Consider the following 12,981-nt stretch of genomic DNA (forward strand, 5'->3'; position numbering starts at 1 on the left):
TATATAAGTAATATGTACTTTCAAATATTTATTAATAAATTTGATTATGGATTATTAATATTTAAGATTTGTTTTTATGTTTATTCAAGTTGATTTACTTATTGCGGAATGCACTTTAACTTATACAAGTTATAATATATTGTGCAGATTATAATAATCTTTTCATCTTATTTCATTGTATAAAACTAATTAAACAGTCATGTTTCATTTCAAATCGCTTCACGCTTTTAATAACTTTTTAAATGTACTTTGACCCTGTACTTTTATAATTTCTTAGAGGGTATTTCTATGTCAAACGTTAACATATTTGTCGAACTCTTGGCTGTTTCTTATGGTTTTTCTTTTTTTTTGCCACCACATTGGCTTATTATCTTTATTGTCGTACAATATTCGGATGCCTGTGAATGAAATTAGTCAGCCAGCCAGGCAGCACTTGACTTTGCCACCGGTCTCAAGTTCACGTGCCGCTGGGCCACTAATGAATTATGGCAAAGTTATTAATGAAGCTCTTAGTGGCGTGGCAATGTCATAGACCGCTTCAGCTGACCCAGTTGTAGAGTGAATTCAAATATAGCACAGCGATTAGATAGGCCTGAAGTATGAATGGTGCTTTTGATGCTATAAATAATAACATTTGGAGAGCATGGCCATAGATTTTGGCATCAGAAAATATAAAAATATGTATATAAATATATCAAAAATACTTTTAATAATAATAATTTTAAATAGAGTATATATAATATTAACTAACAAAATATTTAAAAGTCTTTAAAGAAGTATTAATGTTTGACATATATTCGTAAGCTATTAATTTGCTGAGTACTCTAAAAAAAACTCTGAAAAAAATTAGATCATTCAAATAATTCAATTCTAAAAAGTATAAAATGTTAAAAATGTTATTTTTTAATAGCCTAATTAATCTTAGCTTCATTTTATTCATAGTTTTTTTTCGATTTGTTACTTGACTGCGCATTTTAATTCTGGGAATTATTCTTAAATTTAGCTGAGTGAAAATTTAAGGCAAAACAAAGTTGCGAAAATGATGCAACGGATGTTTATTGTGTGTGTGTGTGTGTGTTGACCATTTGGTGAGGGTTTTAATGTATGCATAACGACCATTGCGATAACCACAAATGTTTCAACGCAAATGCCACAACTTGGATAAGCAGTGAAATTTTGAGAAAATCGGAAATTGAAAAACCAAAAGCAACACTAAAAACTAAAAACGCATGTGACCTAAATACAATTCACAAAAATAGCAGCCCTCACCCTAAAAGCGGGTTTAGTTCTATTGAGTCTGTTATCAATTGCCTTGGCAAGGACACAACAAAACAGCATCCGCAGCAGCAGTCGCATCAAGCACACACACACACATAAATATATATGGATCTATGCTGAAACATTAAAAGCAGTTACGGAAAAGCGCGCGAAAAATGGCATTTGACCTTGTGTGTCGTCCAGAATGTCAATTATATATGCTTGTATAGAGTTATTAGGGCTGATCTTGTGATACTCCTGTAAATTTCGGTATTAGTTTAAAATATGATATTTTTTGCATCTGTCATCTCTTAATCGTTTGTTATTTTGCGAGCTGTTAGATATAGTTTCAGATCGGTCTTACTTTCTGCAGTAAATATACAAATATAAATGCAAATATCATCAAGAAAGCTACAAAATTTGACTTTGTAGAAGCAGATAGACGTAATGTAATAACAGACCATGGTTATAAAGCTGAGATCATAAAAGATTAATCTATATAGCCATGCATTAATCCAAAGAGAATAAAGATAATAATTGTACAAGGTATAAAAATGTTAATGATTATTCATTTTTGTACAATGTACTTGTACAAGGTACAAAAATGTTAATGATTATTCATTTTCAAGAAATTTAAAAAATTCAAATCTAAAGGACTTCGAATTTGCATGTGTGCTTCACATTTGCGAGTCGTGTTCTGTGAGAAAATGAATGAGACGTGAACATCTCTAATTGTGACTGATGCAGGGGTGGTGGCAGATTTCAGTTTCGACCTGGCCGCCGGCTGGCAGGACAACAAATTGAGTGATGCATTTTAATAATGACTGTGCGGAATTCCAAGCTGCTGTCACTCAGGTAACAATTGACAAATTGTTTTGGCGCAAATTGAATGAATGCAGGCAGCATGAATCAAATACATACAAAAAAGTGAAGAAAATGCATCTGAATGTAATGAACTAAGATGGAAGCATTTAAAAGTGACAATATTACTGACCTATTTATCAAGTTTCACTTCTACTCACGCTTTTCCCATTAAGCACTCAAGTTGCAAATCAATTGGAGTCTTTTGTCTTTTTGTTTCCCATTAATGAAAAAATGGACCAGAGCTCAGCTTAAATTGAGAATTGCGTGTTTGTCCTGGTACTTAATTGAGGTTAATAGACGGAGCGCCACAAATGACATTAAATTGTTTTTATAGAGCAAGGTTATTATGGACACTTTTGAATTATGAGCTCTTATGCGAAACTGCAAGGTGAAATGTGACGCAATCAATAAAAATATGAGACGATTAAGTAATGGGAAGCCAAAATTAGGTTTGGTCAGTTAGAGAAAATTATAATACACTTAAATGTAAAGTTTTACTTTTTTTGAAATAAGAACATCAAATTGTTACCTGGTTTACTTTTTTAAATATATTTAAAGACTGCGCGCTTTTTGCAACATGTCTCAGGCTGACTGCTACAAAATAATACAAAGCATAAGGTGGCAACGCTACAGTCCAGGGCAGTAAAACATTCAGTAACCAAAAATACTGTACAAATTTAGCATGTAGTTAGCCATCTGTGTAACACACATAAATATGATTAGGATAAAATTGTATGAAAGTTCTATTTGAAACCGCTCGACTCAACACAACTCGATATAGCATATGATATCGTTGGCCTTTATCGATATCGTGCGAGCAGCCGCTGGTCGACAATTTAAATGACTGAACAACACTGCCCGCCAGTTGTTTGTTTTGTTTGTACCTGCCAACAACGACGACGGCTGCAAGGTGAATGAGTTTTTGCGTGAAATAATCTAAGTTAACAGCTGCGCGATTGGCATTATATTATGCCTACACACACACACACGCACAGGCAGACAAAACACATTCGTTATCGCTATCAGCATATTGAACATTGGCGCCAATGCCGACGCCGGCTGCCCTCGGCGCCAATGCATAAATTTTTTTTTGCACCAGCGCTAAAAAGTGATAAAAGTGAAACATAAACAAAAAAAAAAGCGTTGATAAGCCGATGCGCTGCCGCTGCTTACTATCAATGCGCCGGTTGTTATATGCTACACACATATACATAGAGATTCCTTCGTGTCGTGTCGCGCCTGCAACAACAAATTATTATCAAGTTAAACTTGTTGAGCGAGTTAAACGCCAAAGAAACTACCAACAATGGTGAAAATTTTAATGCTCTGCCCGCGCACATCGGCGACAGCGACGCAGCCACTGACCTTTATTTGACTTTTAGCTGTCTACTGCCTGCCTGCTGCTGCTGCCTGCCTGCCTGCCTGAAAAAAAAGAGACATTGCCACAAGCAGAGACGTTGCTGCGCTGCTTGGGCTTCTGCTCCTATTCTCGTTGTTGTTGTTGGAGTTTCTTGCAGTCGCTGCGACGCCGGCAGCAGCACCCAAAGGCAGCGGCGCAGCCTGAGCCCGAATATTTATACACGCATATACACAATTGTATTTGTGTAGGTAGCAATATTCTCGTTGCGCGTGCAAGAGTCGCCACCGCTGCCTCCTCGTTGCTGCTGCTGCCGAAATTAAAATTAATTCAATAAAAGCGTAAGAGAATTATTGAACATGTGCCAAACGACGAGCAATTGAAAATTATCTTTCAGTGTCGAATCTTTAGCTAAAAATGCACTTTCTTCTTCTTCAACTTTTACTTTCGAGCGCTTTACAACATGATAATTAACTTTTGTCACATACTTAATTATTGTTAAACAATTTTCAAGTGACCAAATTCGAAAAGGGCAACCTTTCCCCACACACGGAAAATATAAATGTGTGTGTGTGAGCGTGTGTATGTGTATGTGTGCGCGTTGATCAAACTAGCTCCAGTTTCCATAGAAAACCGAGAAGAGAAGTGTGAAAGGAGCACGTTGAAATTATATGAATGAATTGCATAAATCACAAGATATATGAGTGAATTTTTGAGAAAACCCTTCAAACTCTACTTTTCTAAATAACAAATAAAAGAAGTAAGAATACGCAGAAAATGGAGGCTGTTCAATGAAATGATATCAATATATCAACAAAATACCGACAAATTTAATTTACAAGAGCTGAATTATAACTAAATCGATTGGTTGTGAATAAAATATGAATTTACATAATGTGTGGAAAATATTAAATATGCCGAAAACATTTGTGGAGCAACGTGAATTTTATATTCCCTATTAATATTTGAAAAATGAAAATTCAATTCAGGATTTAAGGGAATGTGAATTTATTTTGTAAAACATTTTATTAGTTAAAAAAAAGAAGAAACTTCTTCGCAAATATAACAATAATTGTTAAAGAATTAATTAAGAGCTCCCCAGAATGGTTTTCAATGTTAAATTAATCAATAAAAATTTAAAAAAAGTTAGTTTAAATTAGAGCTCGTGTCATGTCAAAAATACCGTCACGCGTAGGTCAAAATGTAAATTGGTTGATCGTAAAACATGTAAATTATTTGCGCTTAATTAAGTCGATAGAATTGGACCTGCTATGTAATATATATATATATATATATATATATATCAATTGGAGTTTTATATAATCGCATGTACAGTTGGATAAATAATATTTATACTAATGATTTTTCATTTGAGCTTCCATTTCCAACATTTTCGATTTTGAGAAAAAATATCGTTTCTTATGAGACATAATGAAAATTGTCTAAGGACATAAATACAAATACAAATTTTGAAGATGGAAAAATGGGCTTACCAAATTGTAATTATTTGAAAACCGGAAAACAGTTGCCACGTTTCAAACGACAGCTGAAGTGATAATAAAAAATATATATATATATATATATTTAATATTCCATCCGAAAGAGTTATTTATGATTTGTATTTGTGATTTCCTTTTATATATAATATACATTTGTCTTCAAATAAATGCTTTCTATGATTATAAGGTGCACATTTTTGTTCGAGTGAGGTTACATAATTTTCACAATATCAACGCTTAATATTTTTACAAATCGATAGGGCTTGTTTTTAAATAGACTATATATATACATATATATGTGAATATATGTGCAGAAATATATGTGTATATATATATTTGTATATATTTTGCAATTGCCATAAAAAGTATTGTGCCATAATTTCGCCGTATAAACATATATGTGTACAAAAATTGGCATTGCCAGCGCTTTTCTTCGCTCATTTCCTACTCAACTAAATATAGACGAACCCAACTTATGGGCGACAAATGCAAAGCGAAGTCGTCGCTTTTGAGTGTCAGGGCCATTGCCACATGCGGCGAGCAGCGAACGGCGATCGACTATCGTCGAGCGTTGTTATCAACAGCAGCATCAACATCAACATCGAGCTCTCAACTGATAGTCGGTTGCTATCAGTTGAGAGCTCGATGTTGATGTTGATGCTGCTGTTCAAGATGATGCAACGTGAGCAGCCGGTTTTGCTGATGACGCTCTCCAGTAGCGCCAGCTTACAATTTAACAGTTAAGCGAGTGTAATCTGGGTCAGCCGGCAGCTAAAAATAGTTGCGATTATCAATCAGTTCGTTTCGATTGAGCGGACTGCGAGGTTGTCCAGCTTCACGATGCTGCGTCGTCAAATGTCGTATCGCTTTGAAGATCAAGATGCTTCGTCTATGGCCGTGCGGGTTGGGTGCAACACAATTCAAGCCACAGTTTTTTTTTTTTCTAAATTGCCGTGCTAATCGCTAATTGTGTATTTGTTTGTATTCTTTTTAATGCAGATGAATCGACGATTTTCACGCGTGGAGTCCGGCGCGGACCTGAAGGATTATTTCGATCGCGGCGATATTGCATCGCGCGAGAATCGCTGGAACTTTGAGGTCGCATGGGAGGTGGCCAACAAAGTGGGCGGCATTTATACGGTGATCCGGTCGAAGGCCTATGTCTCCACCGAGGAGATGGGCGAGCAGCTGTGCATGATGGGTCCCTACAAGGAGGCGTGTGCCCGCACCGAAATGGAGGAAATGGAATTTCCACGCGGCAATCCGTTGCTCGATGCTGTCAACACGATGCGTTCGCGAGGCTACAAAATTCACACTGGTCGCTGGCTTGTCGATGGCAATCCGCAGCTGATATTGTTTGACATTGGCTCAGCCGCCTGGAAGCTGGATCAGTTCAAGTCGGAGATGTGGGACAAGTGCCACATTGGCATACCACATATGGATATTGAGACAAACGATGCCATTATATTGGGCTTTATGATTGCCGAGTTCCTAGAGGAGTTTCGCAACTGTGCCGATGGCTACTCGCAACGCAATGATCTCAGTGCACCGCGGATCGTTGCCCACTTTCACGAGTGGCAGGCTGGTGTGGCACTCATAGTGCTGCGCACCCGTCAAATCGAGATTGCCACCGTGTTCACCACGCATGCGACGCTCCTCGGTCGCTATCTGTGCGCCGGCAACACCGATTTCTACAACAATCTCGATAAATTCGCTGTGGACGAGGAGGCTGGCAAGCGTCAGATCTATCATCGCTATTGCCTCGAGCGTGGCGCCACACATCTGGCGCATGTCTTCACCACCGTATCGGAGATCACGGGCTACGAGGCGGAGCACCTGCTCAAACGCAAACCGGACATCATAACGCCAAACGGCCTGAACGTGAAGAAGTTCTCGGCCATTCATGAGTTCCAGAATTTGCATGCCGTTGCCAAGGAGAAAATCAATGAGTTTGTACGCGGCCATTTCTATGGGTAAGTGTTTTACCTAAAGGTGGAACTATTTTTTCATAGTTCCACTGTGAATGCTTTTCAAATTTTGTGAATTAACTTATTTAACTAGCCAACTTACCAACACTAATACTCCTCTGCAGCCATATGGACTTCGATCTGGACAAGACGCTGTACTTCTTCATTGCCGGCCGTTATGAGTTTGGCAACAAGGGCGCTGATATATTCATCGAATCGCTGGCCCGCCTCAATGCGATGCTGAAGCACGAGCGTCCCGACACCACGGTGGTGGCCTTCCTCATTTTCCCCACTAAGACGAATAACTTCAATGTGGACTCGCTGCGTGGCCATGCGGTCATCAAGCAGCTGCGCGACACCATCACCAATGTGCAGCAGGCGGTTGGCAAGCGCATGTTCGATACATGCGTCAAGGGCCACATACCCAGTCCCGATGAGCTGCTCCAAAAGGATGATCTGGTGAAGATCAAGCGCTGTATGTTTGCCATGCAACGCGATACAATGCCACCGGTTACCACCCACAATGTGTCAGATGATTGGAATGATCCGGTCCTATCGGCGATTCGTCGCTGTAATTTGTTCAATTCGGTGCACGATCGCGTAAAAATGGTCTTCCACCCGGAGTTCTTGACTTCAACGAATCCGTTGTTTGGCATCGATTACGAGGAGTTTGTCCGTGGCTGCCATTTGGGTGTGTTCCCATCGTACTACGAACCATGGGGCTATACACCGGCCGAGTGCACCGTCATGGGCATACCAAGTGTGACCACAAATCTGTCGGGATTCGGTTGTTTCATGCAGGAGCACATCAGTGATCCCAAATCCTATGGCATCTACATTGTCGATCGCCGCTACATTGGCCTGGAGAACAGCGTCCAACAGCTGTCCAGCTTCATGATGGAGTTCTCGCGTCTGAATCGCCGCCAGCGCATCATTCAGCGCAATCGCACCGAGCGCCTCAGCGATTTGCTGGACTGGCGTACGCTGGGCATTGTACGTATTATTGACCCAATACATCTTTAGCTTAAAACGTTATTTATCTGTGCAATTTATTTTTATCCTACAGTACTACAGACAGGCTAGGGTGAAGGCCTTGCAGGCCGTCTATCCCGACTATGTGGACGAGACCTCCACGTACGGTTCTCGCAGCAATTTGCTGTTCTCACGTCCACAGAGTGAGCCATCAAGTCCCACGTCGTCACGTAAGTTCCACTAATGAAACAATAATCTTTATTGAACCCTGTTTACTTAAACACTATATACATATTTATGTATATATATAGTATTTTTTTTAATTATGTTAAACACAGCTGTAGCTTATCACATAAATCAGCTGGTTCACTTCAAATCAGTATTATTTACGAGCATAAACTTAGCAATATTTATATGACTTAAATGCGTTCGATTTGACTTTCAACAGTCATTGAGTTGTAATTAGAAATGTTCAATAAAGATTACATATTAACTCAATTACATGCGATCAGATATTAAACACTTTTTACACAGAGAAATTTTAAATTATTTCTTCACCGTGTTTTTTTCTTTTTCTCACAGGCCACACTACGCCAGCGCCCTCGGTGCACGGCTCCGATGACGAGGAGGACTCTGTAGATGAGGAAACTGAGTTGAAAGAATTGGGTATTAAGTAAATCAGCAACCCATTGACATCCCTGGCTTTACGAACACTTCATACAGCGCAATATTACCATAAGTTTAGTAATTTTGTTTCATATGTTCAAAGGGCACGCAGTCAACAAATTGGTAACGCCCACAAAGAAACTATCTACCTTATTCTGAAACTGTTTTCAAAAACAAATTTATATGCTCATATGCAACAGTTAGAACAATTTGAGTATATTTGCATAATGGAAAATTCTATTTCATGTTGTTTAGTCTATAAGCAGAGCAAATTCCCTTACACCGAACACAAATTAACAAAACAACAAAAAAAAACACATATGTTATTCAATCAAATTAAATTATTATTATTTACTATGGTACAAACAAATCTGCCACACTAAATGACCTTATCAAAACAACAGCATATAATTAGAATGCTCATTCGCAATTAGTTCTTTATTAAATATTTACCCAACAATGCGAAGAATATGGCATATATTCTATAGCTAATCAGGTAACTGTAAAAGTTACACGCACTATGTTCAAAATAACATATATTTGTTTGTGTATATGACAAAATGAAAAAGTTAGTAAACCCCCTCAAGGTAATCCAATCAATGTAGCAACGCCCAAAATGTATCGTTAAATATACTGCCTCATATTGATTAATCAACGTTTAAATATAATATTCTATTAGCCAGTTACCAATGCTACTTTATATGGTCTATGTGCTTTTTATTGTTATTAGCTTGTCATAAATCGATGCATTACTGACGTCATTCTTGACCAAGACACCGGACGAAGAAGTTATTCATTCAGTTCAAGAATTATAAAATGCAGGTAAGAAAATTATTAAATTACTAAATTCCAAAATAATATATTTATAGAAATTTTTAACCATATCTCATTTATAGCCGACAATGATTAAAATACATTAAGCACGCGATAGTAATGGAATCTTTATGGGTTTATGCTAGATAATATAATAATAATTGTTTGTTTCCCACAAGGTCCATAATACATAACAGCTTTGAACCACATTACAGCTCAAAATACACATTATTTTCAAAGCTATAAGGAAATGCAATCAACTGTGTTTCATATACATTATAAAATTCCAATTTGTCAATGGAAAAACGTTGGCTACACAACTATAAGCGACAAGCTACAAACTATAAGCAACAGTTGATTAGCCTTGTGAAGCTTACGGTTACTGAACGAATCTTATCTTTCAAATTGTATAATTGAGTTTGCCGTCATGTGAAATATGGATTGTGCGAATAAATTTGTGAAAATGCATTTTTTTTATTCCCTTTCAGGGTATAATTTATAATTTGTCATTGAATTTTGGAGACATTTTTATATACTTGATCGGCGTAAATCGTCTCTCAGCTCAAACTCATAACGTTTTGGTAAAAAAGTAATGCATTTATTAAAATGAATAATTATTTTTAAACGTACATTAACTGTTCTTTTATGTTTAACTAACTTTTAATACATTTTTTGTTATTTGCTTATGCAAAATTTGGCAAAGCTTTTAAGGTTAAAAATTATGCAATTCCTTTAATTGTTGGGGTTATGATGATGACGACGGCGACGTCGACGCTGGATGGGAACATCATAGCCCGAATCGTCCGTATCGAGACTGTCCGTATCGAGACTGTCGCCCTGCTCCAAGTACTCTGGCTGTTTGTTACCAGGTGCAGCAGCATTTTCATCTTTAGGGCAATTCACCAGCTGTCCATTGGCGTCGACACAGTTTTCCGTTTCCAACACCCATCCATCATTAACACCACCGTCGTCCATGTCGCTGCTCGGCTCCTGTTCCTTATCATGATGCTGGCTCTCTGGTTGCGGCATATAATTATAGCCAAAATTGGGCATGGGTGCAAAGGGTGAATAAAATATGGGTGCTGGCATCATTGAAGAAGCATAGCCTTGAAAACAGCCGACGCATTCTGCCTGCAAGCCGTTCTGTAATATGTAGCCATAGGGCAACTGTAGGCAACGCTGACATGTGCCGCGTCTAAGACGACGGCCACCTCGATCCTGACCACCGCAGTTCACATAAGGCCAATTGTTCATGTAGCGACAAGGTGATGATTGCTGTTGTTGCTGGTTCTCCTGCCTCGATCTGTGACGACGTGGCACATACTCCACAGACTCGTGGCAATCATCGGATTGATCCTTCTTGCACATAACGATACGTTTGGCGATCATCACACGCGCCTGGCAACGCTCACCACAGACGCGTTGGCGGGAGTGCTCCTGACAGAGCGCCTTGTGCTCCTTGTTCTCCTCGTCACAACTGCGATCTCTACGCACCACATAACAACAGGAGCCCTGCTCATTGTAACCGAGTCCAAATCTTCCGCCCACCTGTGACACATTCTGATGCACCTTCACATTCACCTCGTTGCGGGCCTGAATGTCATTCTGAATCACATTGTTGATCTGGTTGGTCAGCCGTATGATGTTGGTAGTGTTGAGGGCAGGCTGAGCGGGTGCCACGTAAAGCGTATCGTTCACGCCCTGCACAAGCAGCGGCTCATCCGTTAGCTCTGGACACAGCGGACATTCTGATTCGCACTTTGGCTTGCCGGCACAGATTGCCATACAGTTGTCCCGATTCTCGTGGCACTCCTCGTAGTCGCGCAGCGATGGCTGCTCATAATTCTGCAGCGGTGTGTGCACCACAATCCGACCCTTACTGGCATCGCTGTCATCGCCATTAACCAACGATAAGCTTAAGGCCAGCAGAAGCACAGCCACGATGACGTTTACCTACAATTCATATTACATAAAATAAGAATCGACGGTTAGCAAATGTAATGAGCACTATATATATTTCTGAAACTCACCTTTATTTTCAGAGTGTTCGCCATCGAATGTGGAATGATTATAACTAGGTATATTTCCGGACAACTTTTATACTCGACTGCAGCCAAAAATGTGAATTTTTATTTTTTATTATACCCTGAAGCAATTTAAAATAGATAAAAAGGGTATGATGGTTTTATGCAAATGTTTGTAACAGGCAGAAGGAAACATCTTCGACCCCCTAGGGTTAATACATATTCTTGATCTGGATCAACAGCCGATTCGATTAGCGTTTGTATGAACGCGCCAACCTCAAAGAGAGAGAGAGAGAAAGAGAGAGACTAAAAGAGAGTTCAAAATTTGGAATATAAGTTCTAGTATAACCGACGTAGATCAAGTTTATTTCATTTTATGTATGTATATATCTTAAGATTGAGAATTAATATAGTCTTTAATGAAAATTTGAAAAACTTTTCGATTTACTTAAGGTATTTCGTATTCGAGTCTTCTCGACTAGCATTCCTATGTTTTCACATACAATTGATTAGATAGCTGACTTATCTTATGGTATTGATTGCGCTACACTTATCAGTTTTTGAGCGTGAGTGTAGTGAAAATACCTTATTGAGAACCATTCAAACATCAAAGATCAAATATTATGTCGTAAATGTTAATGCTTAATGGCACAATTATTGAAGTTTGTTTGTTAAATACTTAACTTAAAAGTCGACGGTGTTTTGCATTTAATTTAATAAAGAATTTATTAGTCCCACGGAAAAAAATTTGGTAAGTTTGTAGTGGTATTTTAGAGAACTCATTGCAAAACTTTCTCCGCTCAGAGAGTAATATCGTCGGAACCAAAGGTATTAACAATATTCATAGATTATGGCATGCGGCATATAGCAAAATGTGACACAAGCAATCCGGAATTTTTCAAAGTCAAAATGATCATGAACACGTCATAGCCGGTGATTTATCAATGGAGTGCTTCAAAAAATGCAAATGTTTATCACAGGCAGACGTATCAATGTTATGTGTCATAGAGCTTTGAAAGCTTTTACTAACAAATTCCTTATGCTAACATATAGTAAACCAGTTCTCTCTCAGCACTCCCAATTCAAAATTTCTAATATTAAGTAATAATAAGATAGACATTCGTAAGTGAAAATAATTGATACCGTTTCAAAACTGGAAATTTGTATCCCGTCCTTAGATCTTATAAATTTGTCCCACCCGACTTATTGAAGAATTGAATTTAAATAGTATTAGTAATGTAATATAAATTAGTATATCTAACGCAATTTGTTCTTTTCCCAATCTACAAATTTAGACAACAAATTTGTATGTTAAAATTTCCAAGCATTTTTTTAAATTTGTCTTATTATTTATTTTTTTCTTGTCGTTATTATTTCGCGCTTCTAGAAAGTGTAACCATATTTAGTAAACTTAAAATTGCTACAATTCACAATGTTAACTCAGATCGGCGTTCGTACAATAATACTAAGCCTTTAATTGCCTTATTTCATTTTTTTTGTTTGTAGAAAAATTAATATTGTCTGCAATGTTTTATAAAATATAAAATTGGGTGCATATAATC

General features: G+C 38.0%; 2 protein-coding genes across 5 annotated transcripts; one reads left to right on the plus strand and one right to left on the minus strand.

Moving 5' to 3' along the window:
• The first annotated feature begins 2,842 nt into the window (after positions 1-2,842).
• Positions 2,843-9,282, plus strand: LOC6568307 (glycogen [starch] synthase). 4 transcript variants are annotated; one of them, XM_032740385.1, is made up of 5 exons: positions 2,843-3,031; positions 5,977-6,950; positions 7,070-7,937; positions 8,011-8,146; positions 8,499-9,282. In XM_032740385.1, exons 2-5 carry the CDS (start codon positions 5,977-5,979, stop codon positions 8,591-8,593), a joined length of 2,073 nt encoding a protein of 690 aa, XP_032596276.1. In that variant the 5' UTR covers positions 2,843-3,031; the 3' UTR covers positions 8,594-9,282. The 4 variants fall into 4 exon arrangements, with proteins under 4 accessions (XP_032596276.1, XP_043070737.1, XP_032596277.1 ...); XM_043214802.1 differs by lacking the exon at positions 2,843-3,031 and adding an exon at positions 3,106-4,238; XM_032740386.1 differs by lacking the exon at positions 2,843-3,031 and adding an exon at positions 3,713-3,819.
• A 689-nt stretch (positions 9,283-9,971) lies between these two features.
• LOC6568306 lies at positions 9,972-11,500 on the minus strand. Its single transcript, XM_001994674.2, has 2 exons — positions 11,426-11,500; positions 9,972-11,348 (listed from the first exon to the last, which is right to left on the minus strand). The coding sequence occupies exons 1-2, from the start codon at positions 11,447-11,449 to the stop codon at positions 10,128-10,130; spliced, it is 1,245 nt and encodes a 414-aa protein (XP_001994710.1). The 5' UTR covers positions 11,450-11,500; the 3' UTR covers positions 9,972-10,127.
• Between the last annotated feature and the right edge of the window lie 1,481 nt (positions 11,501-12,981).

Source organism: Drosophila grimshawi, unplaced genomic scaffold (assembly GCF_018153295.1).
Source record: "Drosophila grimshawi isolate 15287-2541.00 unplaced genomic scaffold, ASM1815329v1 contig_311, whole genome shotgun sequence".
Taxonomy (NCBI): domain Eukaryota; kingdom Metazoa; phylum Arthropoda; class Insecta; order Diptera; family Drosophilidae; genus Drosophila; species Drosophila grimshawi.